Raw genomic sequence first — 22,034 nt, forward strand, 5'->3', positions numbered from 1 at the left:
TCTGCATTGCTCGAGCTTTCACGTTTCGATAGTCTTGTTATCACTTAGTGGTGCGCTGGTTTCACTGACTTGAAAGTCGCACACTGCAAGTAGCAGAGAATCCCATGTCCATGTGGTGTCGCGGGTCGCCCGAATGGTCCATGCCACTTGCCCGAAAGCAGCTGCAGCTGCGAATTCAAAGCTTTGTCTTGGCCATCGGGATCTTAACTCTGTTTCCTACATGGTCAATGCGCTAAAAAACGTAGCGCAGTCTGTTGGCCGCCATTTTACTCCCTGATGGCAGTAAAGGGCGCTGATGGCGTATGCAACATCAGCACTCCCGTGCTCTGGGGCGAGCAATTTGAACTGCACTAAAGGTATGCAGAACCTTCAGACATGATTTTCTCTTGAAACTAACCCAGTGAATCATTTATGTCCCACACATTTCCATAGAACGTCATGTTTTAGATATTGCACACCATCCCATAGATATCTATATTTATCCAAACAACATTACAAATACGTACTATGGATAATCTAAGTCCCATCCAGATCACGTTGCTGTAACATTGAAAGGATGTCGCAGATGGACATAAGTGAGCTCTAATAGATGTTCCTTTTAGGGATGCAGGAGGTTCATAGAACATTTAATAGATCATTCCTGTTCATGCTAAGCCTTTATTCAGCATGAAACAAATGTTGCGAAGTTTACGGAATGATATTTTAACAGTCCAAGTGGACTTAACATTTGCCTTTAGTGTCTCTTTAAGAAGAGTGTTTTCAATATCACAAGACTTCCAAGGGTATGGTCAGAGAAGGACAAGTGAAACTACGTCTGGTTCTTATTTGCAATACTAAATATTTATTTACATTCAGCCCTGCTGTCAGGAATTGACAGGATCCCGGGCATTATCACTGCAATTCTGTGGAACCTCAGACACAGTTGCTAAAAAGTATATGAAAGGCTATGCTTGTATGGTGACTTGTACTGCCAGACGAGGGTGGTGCAAGTACTATCCCAAATGCTTTCCTGGATGCATTTTTTTCTTACAACCTTGTGCTGCCCCTCTTTCAACAGTTTTTGACACCCGTAAGACATGATGACACAAAAATCGCAGAATAAGCCCAAATTTGTAAATGTTACAGGAAGTTTGGGAAAGTTCACAGGTAAATGGCCCACCCTTCCACGGATGGTGACACTGCCAGTCGCGAGTCCAAGTGCCAAGAACTGGCCATCCGGGTTCCAGCTTGCACTGGTAACTCTTCCACTGGTGCGGTGTTTGGAGACCGACTTTTGCTCTGAAGACCACAGCCCTGCGCATGACACCGAGTAGTCCATCTTAATGACATGAAGAGGCGCACAGGTTTGAGCGCAGAGTTTCGTACAAAGAGGACTAGTCTGGTTCTAGCGTTTGCACACAGTGCCAGTACAATGCAACATCCAGAATGGGAGTAATTGGCCACAGAGTGCGTTTGTGTGAACTTCACCTGTCTGGTCTGTGAACAGGTGTCTTGTTTCTGATTTAACCTAATCTGTTAACAAATGCCCGCATGACAATGACTAGTCTCACTTAGTCTCAGTACAGTTTTCTGTACATGTTGAACAAGAGCTGTCTAAATGTAAAACATAATCACCCACTGTGAGTGCAACATCATGAGTGCTGTCTAGGTCTACTCACATGCATACTCAAAAGCACTGAGGCTTATATAGGCACCCAGAGTTATGTGACAGCATTAAGGAGTTGTGAACGTAAAGTGCTCAACTGTTCCAAAGAAATGTTGTGGAACCGACACAACAAAACGGCAAGAGAAGCCATAGCGTGCTTTCCAATAGAGTCATACATGCCTAATTGTAGGAATGTCCACCTACTACTCATCACAGTGGTTAACTGACTATACCAACAGATTTGCCTTTAATTAAATTTTAGCATGGCACATTTGCCCCACAAGGCAGGCGACATACAAAGAAAACTTATAAGCTGCTGGTGACAAAGTGAAAAATTGAAATGTCCCAGTAAGTGTACCACACTGCGGGCCAAAAGCGCGAAAGCCTCCATGCAGCCTAATGACATTAGTGCAGTAAGAAAACGTCACCAGTGTGCTCACCAAAATCAGAGCAAGAGCAGCTGACAAGTGTGTGGGTGAGAGGATTGTAAGTAAGGCACTGAACGGAGTCGTGGTGTCTGAAAAAGAGCAAGATGACAGAAGTAGGAGAATGACCCTTTGTTTACGGATAACATTCAATCTCTTCTGTATACAGACATGGTTCAGTCAGTCAAAAGAACCGAGGAATATGTTGCCAGTGAAATAGTAGTTGTACGATAATGTGCAACATGAATAACAAGCAGAACAGCCACTTTAGCGCTTAATTCAATCATTTTAAAACATGTGTGCTAGCAGCAGTAGAAACAAATATCACTGAGTCACAAGGCTTGAAGCACAGCCTTTTGAAGAAGGTTAAAAATCGTACGATTTCAGACAGGTATTTACTAGTAAAAGCCTGCATCTCATGCAAAGAGACATACAGGCAGTGTAAAGAAATGCAAGCCAATATCTTCTGCTGTCATAATCATCATCATCATCATCATCATCATCATCAGCCTGGTTACGCCCACTGCAGGGCAAAGGCCTCTCCCATACTTCTCCAACGACTCCAGTCATGTACCAATTGTGGCCATGCCGTCCCTGCAAACTTCTTAATCTCATCCGCCCACCTGACTTTCTGCCGCCCCCTGCTACGCTTCCCTTCCCTTGGGATCCAGTCCGTAACCCTTAATGACCATCGGTTATCTTCCCTCCTCATTACATGTCCTGCCCATGCCCATTTCTTTTTCTTGATTTCAACTAAGATGTTATTAACTAGCGTTTGTTCCCTCACCCAATCTGCTCTTTTCTTATCCCTTAACGTTACACTTATCATTCTTTCCAAAGCTCGTTGCATTGTCCTCAACTTAAGTAGAACCCTTTTCATAGGCCTCCAGGTTTCTGGCCCGTAGGTGAGTACTGGTAAGACACAGCTGTTATCACACAGCACACAGCAGCTGTTTCTGCTGCTGTACGCACCACTAAATCATTTCTTTTTTAGAGTAGCTGAAGATGGCTGCCAATTGCTTTACACTATTGAAATCTACTCATGTTATGCAGCAGAGATGACCAACGCCTAAATCGCAGTGATGTTTTTTTGCACATTCTCTTCACACTTTTGTGCTGACATCTGAGTCTGTGAGCTTCTCAAAAGATGAGAGCTACATTTGAAGACTCACGTTGTATACCTAACAATCATAACAAGCTCTAAAAATGTGTTCAACAATAACAGCAGGCAATCGCGCATCATGCGGCCACCTGTAAGAGATTGCATGTGTTTACGTACGAATACTTGAGAATGCCCTCCAGGCTCGCTGTCCAGATGATGACCTGCTTGTCGGCACTTCCGGACGCGAAACGTTTGCCGTCTCTGGCATAAGAGACGCAGTAGACGCTGTCCTTGTGGCCTTTCAGTGGCTGAACGAGCGCACCGTCTGACGTGTCGTACACAAGGACCCGTGTGCCAGCCGCGACTATCAGTTGGCTGCCATCTGGCTTGAAGACCAGGTCATATATGCTGCGCAAGGAAGGAGCAACAGCCTCTAATACTCAATGAAAATAAAATGAGGACAAAAAAAAAAAAACGTGAAAATACACAGACAATTTCAAGACCCTATTATTAACATTTGGCCAAGAAGCTTGTATTTTGGCCATCCTGATGAAAGGGATATTTTAAAAGCGTGCCAGGTTGAGCCTTTGATTACTATAGAATGTGACGTTGCCCCTCTTTGCTGGCAAACAATTCACCATGTTCGTGTCCACAGTGCCACCGATCTTTCTTTTATTTTGTCTTTTCTGGTTCATCAAGGCTTCTCTCAGCATAAGACAGGGCACTTTGATATTGCAATAATGTATTTAATGTACAATTTAATATTCCTCTCAAGCATCCTCTAAACATTCATCACTTGTTTTTAATTCCCTGATAGACCTTGACCTGCAGTTCGACAATGAATGCAAATTTTTAATTTTGTTGTGCTTATGCGGCATTATTCCTTTAGTGATTTTAAGATATTTGTTCCCATAAATGTAACATTACATAAAACAGAGCACTTCACTAAACCACGTTGCTATACTAGGTGTGGTAACAAGAGACGTGAACATTACGCTCCAACAGTTTTTCATCAAATTGATGATGGCTTGTTTGGAAGTACTTCCAAAAGAAAAACGCATAAAAATTTTTAATATAGTGTGCGATTGTAGAGGCCAATATATAATGCAGTATAAGGGTCCTTTCATGTACTGAAATACATAGACATCAAATAATTTTTTTTTTTTCAGAACACAGGTTCTGATTTCTAAGTATAAATTTTGCTTTTGTAAGCTGCCGTAGTATACACCTGGAATGTCATTTACTTCTTAATTTTCGTTCAGATGACTGTTCTGAATTTGTAAAAAATATATTGTAGCAAGTGATGTGATGAGACATATTTAAATGTTACATCCACCGCCTGGCTGATCAACAAGGGTAACGTGCTTAGACCAATGCTGTCTTTCACACGGGTATTTCTGAAATTAAAAAAAAGAAGAAACTTATTGATTGAGTGACTTACTGGGGCCATTACTGTGGAAGGCTGCACAGATTAAACAATTTTTCTTAACATAGGTTGACATCTCAGTGCACAGGGTTTCTACATGGAACCCTGCTATAATACAGGACCACTTGGTTGCACAGTAATCCACACCTGTATTGCCGCAATCAATCCAGCAAAACAGCCAAAAGCAAATTTTGAATCTGAGACACCCAGCCTCTATTCTGCCTTTCTTATATCGCCATCCAAGTGAAATTATAACTTATAAGTAGTCCAAAGCCTAGTTCACATGACCATTCCCTTTTCTTGTTCCCCTGGTCTCTGATTATTTTAACAGGTTACAAATGATTGGACCAGTTGAATGTCTTCAACTGGGCAACAAGATAACACTCTCAGAAACTGGAAAATTTCTTTACTTTATGAGAGATACTTCACTTGCAGCAGTGTACAATCTCGATTGCATCACTGCCGTGCAGCCTGCTTTTTCCTCACAATTACGAAAGTGCAATAATTAGTTTTGTTAAGCTGCAGTCACATGTCCGCAATACATGGTATTACGGTATTTATTACGTTGTAACAGGACATAAATAAAGCAAAGTAAGGCCGGGACAGGAAAGATGGTCACTTTGTTTCGTGTCCCATTACCACCGTGATAAGTATTATAACCAACCAACCCAGGAACAAACAAGTAGTGCAGAGTACATTCCGCCCAAGTGGGTGGATACAAAAAACTTATGTCACCCAGAAACAAGCTAATAATCTAATGCACAGCTTATCTCATTGTTTTCCCTTCCCTTGTTTCCATAGATTTATACCATAAATGCACTCATGAAACATTCGTTCGTTTATGATGTCATTAGTATATTATGATATGAAACCATATACATCATCTTAGTGTCAAAAGCTAAAAGCTAATATCCACCCTTGCGTCGCGCTGGTGATTTTTAATGATTGCCACAGGCAGGCGAGAATACTTGTCGAGATGCAGGAATCGAGACCTTATGTGAGAGCTAGAGTGCTTGTTGAAGTTCGTATGATCAATATAGTTGCAATCAACTTTGGTAGCGCTGGCAATAAGACCTGGCGGAAATTCTTCTAAGTTTCTAATGGTCTTTATGTGAACTTCTGTAGACTTGAGTGATCTGTCTGACGACACCCACATCATGTAACGACCTGGAAAGCCTTGCGGGCTAGCTCGATTTCGGCGGACTTTGTTCTCGACGTGTGCCTCACAATATGCGTTGCTTTGCGTTTTTTCATGTAGCACGCAGCAAACGTAGTGGGAAAAAAAAAAGAAATACGCACGACTTTCCTGGTAGAATTTTATGTCTCACGTACGTTAGAATGCGTAGATAACTTTACTGCACCGAACTGTCACTGGTTTTCGTCAAGCATTGCAGGAGCTACAATTCAGCAGATCAGGTAACACAAGAGTACTTAACTTCATGAGTTCTATATATATATTTCTCACTTCCGACTGTCAGAAGGCATTCTCAAGCTTAGTTCTTGATTCCACGTAAAACGCTAGTGCGCTGAGGGGACTGCAATGCGAAGCCGGTACAAAGGCGTCAGTGTGCGACACTTCGATCATTATGTTTACCATTGCTCGTTGTTCTCACGGTCATGGACTTTGTCCACCCAGAGCGCGACAGCTCGCATCGTTGAAAGCGTTGTGAACCTTTGGAAAGTGCACGTCCAGGATGGTTACATGATCGTCGCCGAAAACGCAACTTCAAAACACACGCGTTGCTAACTGTCGCCATGGTGACACCGATATGCCGATATGTTGCTGATGACAATGACCGTTGGACAGATCAAAAATCGTAAAAAAAAATTGCAACCAAAATCAACCAAATGTAAAAGCAAAATTTACGAACTTATCAAAATGTTTTTTGTTGTAACTATTTTTTAGATAATTTAAACCAAGCGTGAAACTTATTAAGCGATATTTTAAAAACACAATACTTCTTCACTCAGCAGGAAACAAAATATGCGCTGGCAACTTTGGTCAAAGCCGCACAGAATAATTGATAAGCAAAACAAAACGCTCTCGTGTCATGGGTCGTGCGCTTCTGATTCAGTGAAATTGCTGTCGCTGACCTGCCCATTTTATATTGCGCATAAATATAGCGCGCTACTAAGCCGAAGGTTTTCGTGTCTGTATCAGCCATTTTTTTGTAGTTATACATAGGACGAACGGCGGGAAAGAGTGAACCGTTAACCGCGTGCACACACCCGGCGTCTCCTTGACAAATTATTTGCTACGTATTACGTTGCCGAAGATGTGACACGGCGCTGAAAGTGTTCCTCCAATACGTAGAAGGTGTCGGGCGCGCTTTCAGGTCGAGAACCCGCGTCCGAAACGCTGTTTTCAAAGCGAATCGGACTCCTCGCAGCGCGAACTCGACGAGCAGCCGACAGGTGCAGGCTGATCGGTTGGTTGCGCCAGGCGCTCTCCATCGCCCAAAGGAGCGAGGAGAAAACGAGAGAGGGCAGCGAAGGAGGAGTCGCACGCAGACTTGGGGCAGCTACGGCGGATGGGCGACGAGGCGGCGGCAGCGAGCAGCTGAGGCGAGATCACTGGGCTAAGTTCGTAACATGAGATCGGGCCGCTAAAATTAGCACCACTTTTCGGTGATGACGTCGTCGTCCGCAGCGTCCCTTCCGCAGCCCAGCGCCGGAGAGCCATCGGCAGCAGCCGGCGGTCGCACACAGCTCATTCCCTTCGGCGTCCGTGCCCGTGACAGCGTGCTCGCTGTCCACCGCAACGCGTTCCGCATAATCGGGCGGCGGTGGTAGCAGGCACTACACGTGCGCTACTCGGTGACGACTACATGCCCGAACGTCCCGTTTCGAGTGTCCGACGACCGGCAATCTCCGCATCCTCCCGCGTGTGTCTGCTGCTTCAGCATCCGGACGAGTCGTCGACGCGCCTCCGACGACAGCGGTGCTAGCGGTGTGCGCTGGGTAGGGTCCGATGTCGCGCGCTATGCGCTGATTCTACAGCGGCGCGGATACGAGTGACAGCGACGTGGTGTGCCCTGTCGACGTTGCGAAGACACACGCAGCACCACCACCATGGTGGTCCAGCAGGACGTCGAGCCGCCGCCTGCGGCGGCCGAGGAGAAAGGCGAGAAGAAGCACAAGTTGAAGCAGCGCTTCCAGGTGATTCGGAAGCTGGGACAGGGGACTTATGGCAAGGTGCAACTGGCCATTAACCGGGCGACAAACCAGGAGGTGAGTCATCCCCGACTGATCTCGCTCGCATTCTCTTGCAGCTGGTGCTTGCGTGCCGACTGCTTACTGCGTTGTTCTTCGTTCTTTCGAATCGCCACCTCCTTGCCTGCGTCGTGTGCACCGGAATCGCATTATACTTGTTTGACCGATCCCGATCCGGGCGCGTCACGAGACTGGCTGCGCTTGGAAACGCGCAGCAGACGACACCTACACCGACAGCTGTTTGCAGATCGAGCGCGCGCCGTACCACATCCATCCGGATTTAACCGAATCTCGCGGGGCCTCTACCGGCGTAGTTTGCCCGCGTAGCGAGCGGTTAAGGTGTCCGCTACACCGCTTGTCGCGCGCACAGACTTTCGTCGAGCGAGCCGCGCGCGATTGCACAATGCCGATATATGCATGCGGCGCGCGATCGCGTTCCAGTTTTCACCTTCGATTGCGCGGGGTGTCAGCGGGAGCGGGGTACGGTTACGCGACTCTCTAACCTTGATCCCGGCAGATCCTCGCTCTCGGGACATTTGCGTTTGTGTCCGTAGCGGACGGCACCAATTTGAAACAATCAGGCGGAGCTGCTGCCCGCGCATCAATCAGCCGCTCGGGAACGGTCGATTGTCCTACCGTCTTCCTCTCGACGTTTGCAAATGACACTTGACAGCGATTCTTGCGAGAGCGTCGGCTCTATTAGCGGGACAGGCGAAACTCGAGTCCGTACGGCTTTAACGGCGGCTTTTAACGACGCGCGTAAATGGGCCTCTTCGATCGGGCCTCCTCGAGGCGTGAGCGTCGTCGTTTTGGCCGTGAGGGAATACTCGGGGGTGTTTTGTTACCTGCTGGTGTGGCACGCCTGCGCTCCTTGAAGGTCTCGCCTCGGGCACGCGTAAGCGGCCGCTGGCATCTGTGTGTGTGTAGTACATTCGCGTATGGAAACCCACGGACTACCTTCGCCGCGTCCCAGCGACGTTCCCCTCGCCGTCCGTGGATCATCCGTGCCGTACCGCGCCTTTGTTCTTCGTCCGCGTGCGCACCCACGACCTTTGTGTGTGCCTTGTTTGTTCAGTGAAGTCGGTCGCCTGTATTGTTCTTCGGCGATATGCGTGGCATTAGCCAGCGCATGAATGGGTGGTGGGGGCTTTGTCTAGCCAACTATGCCAGTGCGCATAACAGGAACGCGGTTCTCTGTGAGCCGCTAAATTACGTAATCAGCAGTAATGGCAATATGAGATCGTTTCATCTCACGCTGCAGGGATAGAAAGCACGGGGCACGATAATGTGAACCCCGCCGCTGTGCGCGTTGCGCTGCCGAGAACGAGGTCGACGGTTCGATTGGCGACCTCAGCCGCCGCATTTGCGTTGCAGTAGCTCCCTCGTAGCGTGCTTCGGGTGCGCGTCAATGAAAGCCAGGTGGTCAAAATTAACCCGTAACCCACCGGTACGGCATCGCGCATGACCAACTGAGCAGTTTCGGAAAGTTATACCTCGCAAGTGAATTTAATTTGGGTAGAATGTCCGCGCGTTGTAAGTGCGCGTGCCATTGCGAAAGCGTACGCCATAAGTGGTAAAAAGAAAAAAGAAAATTCCGTTGGAGAGATTCTTCAATAGATAACTTAGACAGAAAATATCAGTCAGTGATGTCGTGACGTCTGCGTTCGCATGGAATCGGTGTTAGAACACGGGCACTCGGGACATATTTTTCAGCCGGTCGCATATTTAAGTTGAGCGTTCCATTAAATATTGGCGCGATGGTTATGTACATAACATCCGACCACGAAAGCTTTCGGAACACGGAAATAACGAAAGTGTGGAACATCTCTGTGTGGCTTTGGCATTCACCCTAGATTTCGAGCGCACTAAATATGGCCCCACGGGGAGTTGCTCCACCACATTTTCAAAACTTGCGCGGTTGCGTTGTCTGCACATAACTTTTTTTTTTAAAGCGATGCTTTCTTAGCAAACTCTACCGGACTTTCCCGACCGTGTATTGGTGCTGCCGTTGTCCTGCAGTAGATAACCGATGCGTCACTAATCCGTGTCAGCGGAAGGGGGGGTCCACCTAGTGGACATGTCCTTATCGTCTTCTGCTGAAGTTCCGATTGGCTGGGCTGGGGTGTGCGTCAGGAGTAGGCAGGCGCCCCCAGCCAATCACTGGCAATCAGCAGTTCAGTAGCAGACGAACTGGACATGTCCACTAGGTGGACATTTGCAGAATAGACCCCCCCCCCCCCTCCCTCCAGGCCACAGTCGCACGTATACTTGTACCGTGCCAACGTCGACTAGCTGTCTGACATTATCGACAATGATGATTTCCACACTACGTCACGTAGCCACAACGAGTGTTTCGCCAACAAGCGAATGGTGCACTTAGAAATAAATAAGAAGAAAAAATGATGAAATGCGAGCCTATGTAGGATTTGTCACACTGCGTGGCACGGGCACGTGAGAACGCATGCGCGCGCGACAGGTTGCTTTACGCCGAAGACGCAGCAGGAATGGAATGCAAATTTATAGCATTTCATTAACCGCTTCCCGAAAGCTTCGCTCGAGATACAGATTTCAAGATGCGCGTTGGACCTGCATAATTTTAAATTATTTCTTTTCTCCCGCACTCTATGCTTCGACAGCTCTTGCGGGGCGGGGGTTGAATGTAAGCATCTGCGCATGCATGCAGCCATTGTATGTATGGTCGTGAGATCAAAAAGAAAATTGGAGGGCACTTAATTAAGAGTGGAACGCGATATCATTAAAAGATCCCCGCGTTCTTCTCACGCTTCCCGGCAACTGCAGCCTGTGTAACCGTAACGTTTGCCTGGAAACGCTGGCGGCGAGCTCTATGGACGAAGGCGGGCTTTCCGGTAGAAACGCGGCCTCTTGCGTGGGCCAATCCCGGAGGTAGTGCACAGCCGCGACAAAAAAAGATTTACATAATTTCCAGGTTTCTGTTATCGTTTCGCACTTTTAATATTTAAGTTTGAGAAGATCTCACATAAATCCGTGCGCTGCTTTGTTTCATAACATTTGTTTGTGGGCTGTCATTCTCAGAAGTCCGAGGAATAACTATGTCAAGAAAGTAAGACAAGTTATGTGCAACTGCAGCGATAGAACGGTGTTGCAAAATAACCCGCATATACCGTATGTCAGTTATACAGCAAGGCGTGGCGTATACATATACCTAAATATATACGGGAATTTTTCGCTCACGTGATGTCTGCGCTGGACGCCGACACCGAATTTTCTGCGACACGGTGCCCTTAACGCTGTCGCGTTAAAATAACATATAGGACTGAAAATCCCAAAGCGACACGCGGGCGCTGGGCGACACCATAGATATGGGTCTTCGAATTAATTTTGACCATCTGAGGTTTTGACCATCTCTTACATCCCGAGCTCATTAGAATGGGACCGGGAATTGAACATCGTGCTCAGTAACAAGACGTCACAGCCACTGCAGTCAACATGTCCATGAGAGACTCTCTTAAAAAAAGAACTGAGGGGGGCCAAGGCATGCATATGCGTGCGTCACGTCTCCATGTGTGCGCCCTTCTCTCCATTATCCCCTCTCTCCCTCTTCCCCCGCGCATGTCTTTACGTAATACCACACAGTCCAGCTATCGCGCTTAGACAGTGCCGTTGAGTTTTAATGATGCCGAGAAACCACACGAGAGCACGTTGACCTCTTGAGCCGCAACAGGCGGTCGGTCCTATGTGCCGTGTGCCTTTCCAGAAGTTCGTCGTCTGCTTCGCGGGAAGTCGTCTGCTCCCGCGCGGGCATTCGGTGGCACTGAGTGGGTGCAATTGTCTCTTTTATGCCCTTGACAATGGCAAACCTTCGGAGAGGACGGAGGAGTCCTCGCTTTTGTCCAGGGTCAGCCGGCATGTCCTCTCCGTCGAGTCTCGTGTGTGACGCAGTTCTGCTGGACCCCGTGCGAGCTATTTTGCCTGCCTGCGCGCGTTGTGGTCATTCCACTCCCTTTGTTCAGGGCGATGGGGCCGCGCGGCACCCAAGTAAGCACCCACGTTGTTGTATCCAGCAACGACTGGAGGGGAGGCATGGACGAAAGACTCGTGTTTTGGAGATATCTCTGTACAACAAGCAGCGAGGAAGAGAAGAGTAAACGAATGTATGAAAACCAGCTACGGACAAAAACGTCACAATAGAAAAGGGGGCGGACGCGCACCAGACGACGACGACGATTATCCGTCTGTTTCTCGTTTGCGAAGCAGACGACAAAGCGGGTCCGCGGCATTATGGTCGGGCGCGCAACGCTTCTTATGGTGTATTTTTTGTTCTACACGCTTGCGCTCTTTTTACTGCCCAGTGCCACCGTGAACTTCGGTTATTTTCATTCATATGGAGAAACATTCGCGGGGCCATGCGGAATGCGTCTTCTCCGGCTGCACAGAAGGGAGAAAGGCACAGCGTGTGTTTTGAACGCTTTTGATCCAAAACTGATGGATGCGTCCTAAAAGTAGCACGAAACTGCCTATTCGCTGATCGGTCTGACTCATGTAACGAAGTATGCTTACGCACAAAATAGAGAGAAAGAATCCGCCGAAAATGTAGCGCCCGAAAGTTCAACAACCATCGAGGAGTTGCTGCTTCGAATCGGTTTGCGTGACCGCCACAACGTCGAGGCTTGCAGTTAGGCGGCGTCTGATGGAAGGAAACGCTAATAGGGAGTGCATTAAGGGTAAACAAGCGGCTCCGCGGCTGGAGCAGGGCATGCGGCGAGACCCGAGACGTGCATTTCCCGGGGCAAACTGACGTACTCCAACGGATGACGAGTGCATAAAGGCGGCTCTCTTCTAGCCTCGCGTGTCGCCGTAGCCCTTGCTTCGCCGCGACAGCGCAGAAAAGATTGATTAAACGCAGCAGACTGCTCGCGTGCCTGGAACACCCCTATTCGTTATGGACTGTTGCTCGCGACGCCTCTTAGAGAAGAGAAGAAGAAAAAAGTGCGAGTCCTGTAGTCAGTCAAGCGCTGTCCTCCTTCGGGCGTCGCGCCTGCGTCGTCTGCAAACGGTCGACGTCGCCTGCTGTAGCTGTATACTGCCGTGGCGATGTCGTCTGGCTCGTCTGTACGGCTCAGCGGCTGTGTTTCGAAGGGGGCAACGCCGTTCCAGCGAGAGGGCGCGAAAAGCCAAAAATAGGCGGTGCTGACTTTGCCTCATTTGTTTCTGTTCTCGCGCGCCGTGCGTGCGCGTGTCCTCGTCGGAGGGGACAGCGCACGCTTGAAGATGTCCGGGGCCTTATGCACGTTCCCCTTGTGCGCGCACTTTCGTGCGAGGAACTGCGAAATCGAGAGTGCCGGCCGAGCTACTAGCCCTAACTTCCTGTTTCGAGGAAAAAGGAGCAGAGAAGACGAACAACGGAAGTATACAAATGTGCAGAAGGCGTTTTCCATGCGACTGCTTTACGCGTTGTTTTCTACCTATAGGAATACAGCAGCGTTCTACCACGTTACCGCCGCTTTAAGCGATGTGAATAACCTTGCCGCCAGTGTCAACGGTTGGATCAGGTGTCTCTATAGCGCATATGTCGCCCCGAGCGGGATAACAAAGTAAACAAATCGAAGGCCTCGGGCATGTGCGCGTACTGCGCAGCTGAAGCGGTGCGATGCGCGCGACTCGATCGTCACACACATGTGATCTCTGAAGCTAGGTTCGGCTTGACGAGTAGGCGTACAATCTATATATAGACTGTATATAGATTTTGTGTTTACAGTTCCTTTGTTCTCGCTCAAATTTCGCAGCAAGATCGCATTCCTTCGCTGCGCATCGTTCAGTAAAACACCCGACATCTCTGCGTGCTTGCCTCGTTTGACCAGAAAAATCAATGATAAAAAAAAACACGCCATTATTTTATGCGCATTTCAACATCGCGGGAACGGGTGCGCTGTACTCTATAGAGACGTCTATACTGGTTGCGTCGTATGTCGGCAACTAAACGTATGGAAAAACCAGGTCAACAACAATGCGAAGTTTTTGTTGAATGATGCCAACCGAAAAATGCGATCTTGCGGCGAAACTTGAGTTTCGAATAAAAAAAGCATGCGAAACGGCGACGCAGAGGACAGAGCACTTCTCGTCATAACGAACCGCTCGTTATAACGAAATCGCTTTATTCGAAATGTCATTTTTACTCGGATGTTTCTCGCGGTCCCGACCGTCGTCGGATCCGACCGGATTACTCGAAGTGAAGATGCGCCGGACTTCGCTTAATGCGAAGTTCAAGGATAGGCAACCCACCATAACGCATGATGCTGCGTACGCGGTGACGCTTAGCGTTTCTCGATCGGTACCAGCACACATAGAGGTGCAGAGAGCGCCGTGAAGGCCCCTCCGCCACGGGCCGGCTACTCCGAGGTACCAGCTGGTGTACCACAGAGCATACATATAGTACCCGTAGTACCATGGGCTACCACGGTTGTCGGCAGAAGTGCGCCACTTTGAGGTCGTCGTTGTCGACAGTTGGCTCATTGCAATTCGTGAAGTGTACTTAAAGGTGTGAAACTGAACAGTGATCGAGCCGAAGACTATGAAAGATGGATTATGGAGAGTGCATTTTATAAGTCACTATTGCAGTATCTCTATGAAACGGGCCTGCACAGTTATATTTAGTTTCATACTGACGTTATGCCGCGTGGCAACCCAAGCGGCTTGGGAGGGTGGGGGGGGGGGGGTGCTTTAACATTGCGAGCTCTCACGATGTTGGAGTATATAAGCGACCCGCTTTACTACGGCTTTCAGTAGCCTATTCACTTTTATCCAAATATCTAGTCTAACGGAGTGTATTGCCCGTCCCGATGAGTTAATTATAAGGAGGGTTTACTCTATATATATATGTCGAACTCTTGTGATTTCTCCTATTACGTGTCCATTAAAAGTGTTCGCCCTGTGACGCTGACGCAGCGGGATCGTCACCGTCTGCCGGCAATGTGGCGCTAGAGTCGGGAGGCTGGTCCTATTAAACCCTTCGGGGGTTTAGTTGGTTCGCGATCGTCGTAGGAAATTACTACGCGAATGGGAAGGAAGAGGGGCCAGAGTCAGAAGACAAACTGTCACTTTTATAGCGCACGTTTCTCTGTGTCCTTCTTTGTTTTTCGTTCCTTTTTTCTTTCATTCACGCAGTGATTTTCTGTGATGATCGCCTGTGAAACGGGCTCATGGCGGTTGCCACTGTAGTCTCCACCGCAGATTCGTTCGCTTTTTCAGCTGCCGGCATTTAAAACCCCGAGGTCTCGTGCACGTAACTGACTGCCGCTGGACGAATAGTGCGACATTCTGTGTAGCAGTGTACGTTTAACGCGAGGAAAGGCGTCAGTTGGTTGGACTTCATTTCGCTGACTTCGGCAAATGTCAAAAAACGCACGAAGAAATCCATGCAGCACACGGCGACCGCCAACTCTACCAACCGACTTTATGGCGAAAAAGAAAAGTACGTGAAAGAGCATTATGCATTGTTCGTGCCCTTGCAGTGCTTAGTACTGGCGTGACATTTTCGACTTGTCGTTTCTTTCTTCTTTTTTTCTTTAGCGTTAATGGAGGCCGAAACCTTCCAAAATCAGAATTAGCGGCAAGCTTCAGAGCTCCTTCAATAATTTATCGTAATACATTTTTTCTCCGAGCCGCATTGGTTTTGGTGCCCAGAAGGTGCATTTGTCATGCCGTCTTCGTACATCTGTAGATGACGCCAGCAAAACTTGCGCTGTCTCGTGACGTCACCATAATGTAGATGAGGCCACGCATGGGTCTGGCGTTCCGAGAACAACTCTGTTGTGAAACTAAGGCAGCTAATATTTCCCCAGCTTCACACTGGTTAAGTGTCATCCTTTCACGAGCGAGAATAGACGATACGCAAAACCTACACGTGTGCTTCTCCGCGCGCCTCCCACGACGCAACTAAGACGGGGGACCTTGAGCTAGAATCGCAATCGAATATATCGGCATGCGGGTCAGTGGCATCGTTCCTGCCGTGGTCGGTTCCTCGCACCGTCGAAAGTTTCAAAACACGTTTTTCAACCTAAACTTCGCTAATGGCAGCAACGCGGCCATCTTGGTTAGGGAAAGTTAGCTCTGTGGGAGAGCCAGCTTACGGTCTTTTGCATGTCATCCTATTGCGTGTGGCAAAGTTTCTACGACTTCAACAATGTGCCTCGTTAAGTTCGAATCCACTATCTGAAATTCTTCTCGGTAAAATTTGTTTCTGGTCGAGTTGGTCGAAGACTAATGCATAATATATGGCGCGACAAGGAAAGAAAGACTTCACAAGGAAAGATTAGAAAGGAAGGGAGAGACCGCTCTGCTCCTCTATGCTTCGTCCTTCCTAAGTCTTTGTAAGTAAGCCCCTAATAATTTTGGTGGCTCAATAATAATTTCGGTAACCTCAAACATGGCTGTCGGAGTAATAATCTACGTGGTGCTCACGCACACTTTTTTTCCCACCTCTCTTTATTGGTTTCATAAGTAAGGTGATCGAACTGTACACGTAGTGCTGAATTTCATGTTTCTTTTTTTTTCTCTCGGCCGTAAACTCGGTTGATAGCTAGTATTTGCCATGTAATCTGGTTCCTTCAAACGTTGCAGAACAAACGGGTGTAGCCGGCATTAATTAATGAATAATTAATTAGCCTATGTTAAGGATACGTATACAAAACCCCCACGTCCCTTTGAGGAGTAAACGAACTGCTCGTGCCTTCGGCGTACGCCATCTTGACGTGAACAGTCGGAACGCGCATTATTTGCATCTTCGGATCGCGCGCAGAGCTGCCGTCGTGATTTTAGCAAAGGTCGATCACCGCGAATTTTTTTTGGAAACGTGGGGCAGCAACTTCGCCCAAAGACGGTCGTTCCATTAACAATAACGGTTCGCGTATTCTGGCGCGAGGGAAGTTTTTATCGGCGTGTCATTACCGTCGAGCCCCTCAGCGCACCGGTTTATACACTGAGAAGTGCAGGCAAGACGCGGATCGCTCGTCTTCAATCTACGAAGATGAACATTTGACTGGAATCAGTATCGCTGCGGAACGCTTGAACGTAGGCAAATTGAACAATCACCAACCGGGAAGGTTTATTAGAAATGAATCCAATGTTTCGGAGTCGTTCCACGACTCCTTCATTGGGGCTGGCTTCAGCAAGCTGCCGAAAGCGCGTCATATGTGGTTGTTTAGTTTGTCTATTATATAGTTTCACGTTGGAGCCACGCGTGCGAGTTTTTAAACTTCGCTCTCGGTTTTGCCCCCCACGACATCTTTCGGTTCGGCGCGCCGAAGCCGAGCCGCGACTGACAATATTAAGAGCGCAAATAAATGCATGGCAAACTACGACAGTATACGTGACTATTGGTTAGTGTTCCAACAACCTGCGAACGCTTATAGGCTCAAACATAGCTCTGGGGAAGCGTGGAGGATGAGCAAAAGCAACGCCCAGAGAGTATACACGCCCAGGGACGTCTATTGACTGCATGTATTTCAAAGCGGCCATCGCGAATCTTCAAGCCACGTCGCTTTCGAAATTCGCTCTCAGTCGCCCCGTGACCCATGGATTGTGCACTCACGTTGAGATAATCGATGTGAAAGCGAAGCAGAGGCCCGTGGAGGGCGTAAATATGGGAAACACGTGGGCAAAACTGTAATAGCGACCGTAGCGTCCAAGCCACGTGCTCTTGGGAACTTCGCTCTCGGTTAGCACGTGTGAACTATACATAGTATGCACGTGACGTCACATCCGCTGTTGTCGTCTACTTCCGCTACCTCCTGCCATCTTGGGGAACCTTATCAACAGGCGTGCGCATAGGCCTATCGGTTCCCCAAGATGGCGCCGCCGTAAACCGGAAGTCGCGGAGTATCCTTGAGTGACGTACGCGCATACTATGTATACTCGGAGCGTGAGTGAACAACACCAAGAACGCAGGCGTGTTGAGCACGGAGGCCGACGGAAGCAACGCGCTGCGCATAACGATGACATGGGTGTCGGGAGAGGCCTGCCCCTCGCAAGCAGCACACCTTTCGCGTTCTCCCCATGGTTCCTCCCGCGTATGACTCGGCGGCCATGACTCACCGCGTCGCGCTGACTCCTGGCCCTTTTTTTGTCCGTTCGCCAAGAAAGAGTTGCCCCCGTTTTCGCCGGAATTGCGGCTAAAACGTCAACTCCGCGTTGGCACCGGGTTCGGGATCGCCACGCTGGACACGTAACGAGCGCTTCCCGTATAGCCTCTCTCGAAGCGGCCTGAGTCAATGCGTGCACGTGCTATATGTACACAACGTGACTCAATCGGCGCAGGCATGCGTGCGTCCCTGCCGAATCGGTCCTACGAATCGGTCCTACGAATCGGTCCTACGAATCACTGCAGGGTACGCCCGCGTCATAGTGTCTATTACACGCAAGTTGTAAATGTGGCTGTTCTACCAACGTGCGAATGATGAGTGCGCAGTACGTGGATTTGTCTATAAACTACCATCTATCTGGCTTAGAGAGGCTTTGTTATACTTTTACACAATGACACTTTTCGACAAGATGGTGCGTCGTGTTTGCTGCGATTCGCAATGATTACGTGCGTTCGCGGAGTCTGATGTTCCGTGCTCTTCTCAGACAGCGACCAGCGCTCGGAATTTAGAAACATAAATCTTGATAAATGACGTCACAAGAGTGTCTGAAGCCACAGACACACGAATATTAGACAAATCCATGTACTAACTATCAGGGAAGCGCAGTAGAGGACGGCAGAAGACTAGATGGTGCGACGAAATTAGAACATTTGCGGGTACTAATTGGAATCGGTTGGCGCAGGACAGGGGTAATTGGAGATCGCAGGGAGAGGCCTTCGTCCTGCAGTGGACATGAACAGGCTGCTGCTGCTGCTGCTGATGATGATGATGATAATGATAAACTATCATTCTTACGATAATTGAACTGTAGCACTGCGCGCCTGAGTTCCGTTTAGTAATTTTTGTAGGAAGCTTAAGGCCAGCGCGACCCTGACTGGCCTGGAATTTTAAATGTATATGAGCGGTCGCCAGCTGTCGTGTTACGTGAACTAGATGGACGATGTCACTGGGAAGCGACGCATCGTTGAGCGCTAGCAGTCTCCTTGGCACAAGGGGCGCTGTTGTCGAACTCCATTACTGTACACTTGTGGTGACGTAAAGCGATGTAACCCTGTCTGTGAAGGGCTTTGAAGCAACACGGGAAGCTGCGCTTGGTTTTAGTGAGCTCACTCACCGTAGAGTGGCTGTTTAGGCCCAGGATTGCGATATCCACTTTGAGCGCGTCTCCCGGTCAAACGGTGTGCGGCTCAATGTTTTTTTTTTTTTTTTTTAGCCGCAGGCTTGCGCTTAAAAGTCATCTTCCGTGCCTTTTTTTATTATTGTGTGTGTTGGGGGGGGGGGGGGGGGCTTCGAGAGCGTTGCCTCAGAGGTATGTGCTCATGCCATGTGCGCCGCCCTATCACGAAGGCCGCGAATGAGTGAGATTGCTCTCGCGTGGCCCGGTGCGAATCGTAACCGTCGCGAAGCGTTTGGAAATGCTTCGCACTACTGCGCAAGAGTACACACACACACAGAGAGAGAGAGAGAGAGAGAGAGAGAGAGAGAGAGAGAGAGAGAGAGAGAGAGAGAGAGAGAAGCCAGCATTTCGTTTCGTAACAAACGAAGCTTGGGTCCTCGTCTCCGCGACACACTGACGCCACTTGAGGTCCCTTGACATAGCGTTCACTTCACACGTTCACCAGAATGCGCCACGTTGAGTACGGCGCTGGAATCACTGCTCTCGTCGGTGTATAGGGAGCGAGGGGAGGGGGGGAGGAGAAGGTGAGCGCGATGAGAGATACTGGCAGACTTTCCTGGCGGCACTATACCTACTGCTTTGAAAGCTGTAGAAAAATTCTCTTGCGCAAGCAATTGCCAATTCAACACCGACACCTGCAACTTTGCTTACGCATCAACCTGCAACGTGTGTCCGACTTTCACAGTGCGCGTGGACATTTGGGTGTATTCGGGTAGGCGCGGACAGTTTCAAGAGTCGCATTCTGGGAGTGAACACTCTTCCCGCTTCATTTATTTTTTCGGCGTATTGCGTTTTTGGGCATTTCTGTATGTATCCAAGGAAAGCACCGGGTTCGTTGGCTGTGGTTGAAATCGCAATGTAGCAAATAATAAAGAAAAGGGAAATGAAAGTAAGCCCCTCCTGTCGTTTATACGTACGTACGTGCGTGAGCGTGTGTGTGCGTTAGAGAGAGAGAGAGAGAGAGAAGTAAGAGGCAAATCGCAGTGCATGCGATGCTCGCACAACGAGCGCAAGTATAGAAGAAGGTGTCGTGGTGTTTCCCGCCCGCGGCAGGAAAGCGTCCAGACGCAAAGCGGGCCGCGCTTGTAACGCAAATCTGTTGCACGGCGGCCGGAGGGAGCAGTGTGGTGTGTGACCCGGCCGAAAACAGGACGCTTCCGCCGACGCGCACACAAAGGAACCTGCACGGGCACGCGGGCAACGTGAACGCGAGCGCGCGTTTCGACGATAAAGAAAAAGAACTAATAATTGAATAAATATGCAGTTCCTGCCTTTTCTTTCACCGTTAGCAGCACTATAGCGTACGCACTGCACGCTTGGCTGCCGCGGAATACTGAAGTAACGTTAGTTTGAAGCGATAATAATAATAATAATAATAATAACAATAGTAATAATAATAATAATAAAACGATTGCGTGAAAGGCCTTGTTTAAAATGAATTGTATTTCGAAGCTGTGCAGTTTGACCCACGTTCTCTGGGAAAATTTGCTTTGCTGTATGGGTGCCGTTCCTGACACGGTTATTGTCGAATGTTTTTAAATGTTTTAAATGTTGAATGTTTGGTTAAATTTTGTTAGAACGCCTTCAACAAATGTATTTCTTACGTTTCCCCCCAAATTTTGTTTCTTTATATCTAGACAACGACGTGGGTTGTCATTTCACATGAAGCTTGCGTGACCAATACCTGTCGCCGATATGGGGGGGTCTGCTTATAGACGAGCACCGACGTCACATTTTCAACGTCTAATTGTTTTGCGATAAGCGAATGTCCAAACTTTCTAAACCAAAGAAAAGAAATTGCTGGCGTTAGTATTACATTCCCACGAATATTACAGTTGACTCCGGTTAATTCGAACCTTGCAGGGCCGCAAAACTTGGTCGAATTATCCGAAAGGTCGAATTATCCGAAAGATCGAATTAACGAATGGCCGCAAAGCGAACGACTTCGAATCTTTTATTTTTCGAGATCAAGAAAGAGATTCTGAAGAATTTCTTTCTTGACATCTGTACACATGTCCCGTACAATGGCAACGCTACGCCAAGTGAAACGGACGAAGCACTGCAGACACTTTTGAATATGGGGGGCGTGACAGGACACGAAACAAGCGAGAACCGAAAGCTTTACGGGCAAAAGGAGCGTCAGCCACTAAATGTTAAATAATAATAATAATAATAATAATAATAATAATACCGCTTTCACGCCTATAGGAATCGGTTGCGCCGTCTTGCTGAAATTATTGTATTTTCAGGCTTTTAGTGACCGATACGCGCATGAGGGGCGCCACGGTTGGAGTCGAATTAAACGAGGCGTGTGCTCTCGCTTTCGAATTAAGCGAATTCCCCCCCCCCCCGTAGCACCGGGACCATCCAGTGCGCTGGAAATAAGCGAAATTCGTATTATCAGAGGTCGAATTAAGGGGAGTCGGCTTGTATCCTATACTTCTAATTGTTTCTACGCACCAGTTTCGGTACTCCGGAAATTAACGCGTCATGACGCTATGATTGCGCTTTCTCAGTCCCTTCCCGCGACATCTTCTCGGCTGCCGCACGTGAACGCAGCCAGAACAAACGCGCACTGTGCTATTGTTTATTGTTGTTTAATGAGCAACGTACATCATCATATATACCTGGTTTTATCGCTGCAACAGCACCAAATTCTGCGTCGTGACATAGCGCTATATAGGTAATTTCGATACCAACTTTAGTATCAAAGGGATATATAAGTATGGGTACGTGTTCGAATACACGAAATTTTGAACGCGAATCGAAGAGTCCTTGCTATTGATTCTAAGGTTCGCTGTTCGGCATTGTAGAATATTCGTATATGTTTCAATGGGATAATTAAACTGTATGGCATAACCACTCCTAATGGTTATAGCCCCGAGGGAGAGAGTTTGATGCATTCAGTACAGGACTGTTCTTAATGCA

At 48.3% G+C, this 22,034-nt stretch overlaps 2 protein-coding genes across 6 annotated transcripts in view; one reads left to right on the forward strand and one right to left on the reverse strand.

Moving 5' to 3' along the window:
- The window catches only part of Oseg1 (intraflagellar transport protein Oseg1), an 88,486-nt gene extending 80,482 nt beyond the window's left edge, over nt 1-8,004 (reverse strand). For 2 of the 5 annotated variants that reach the window (XM_075704290.1, XM_075704294.1), the window contains exons 1-4: nt 6,865-7,057; nt 3,350-3,580; nt 2,086-2,162; nt 1,160-1,293 (exon numbers count right to left, since the gene is read on the reverse strand). In XM_075704290.1, the coding sequence (XP_075560405.1) occupies nt 1,160-1,293; nt 2,086-2,162; nt 3,350-3,580; nt 6,865-7,052 (630 nt within the window). In that variant the 5' untranslated portion in view covers nt 7,053-7,057. Of the gene's footprint in view, nt 1-1,159; nt 1,294-2,085; nt 2,163-3,349; nt 3,581-6,192; nt 7,058-7,896 lie in introns of those variants that run through there. The other 3 variants (XM_075704291.1, XM_075704292.1, XM_075704293.1) reach the window with 3 other exon arrangements.
- Nucleotides 7,106-22,034, forward strand: part of LOC142592706 (uncharacterized) — an 85,360-nt gene continuing 70,431 nt past the window's right edge. Inside the window, exon 1 of the mRNA XM_075704289.1 lies at nt 7,106-7,829. Coding sequence (XP_075560404.1) covers nt 7,671-7,829 — 159 coding nt within the window. The 5' untranslated portion in view covers nt 7,106-7,670. The remainder of the gene's footprint in view (nt 7,830-22,034) is intronic.

The sequence above is a fragment of the Dermacentor variabilis genome, chromosome 9, assembly GCF_050947875.1.
Source record: "Dermacentor variabilis isolate Ectoservices chromosome 9, ASM5094787v1, whole genome shotgun sequence".
Taxonomy (NCBI): domain Eukaryota; kingdom Metazoa; phylum Arthropoda; class Arachnida; order Ixodida; family Ixodidae; genus Dermacentor; species Dermacentor variabilis.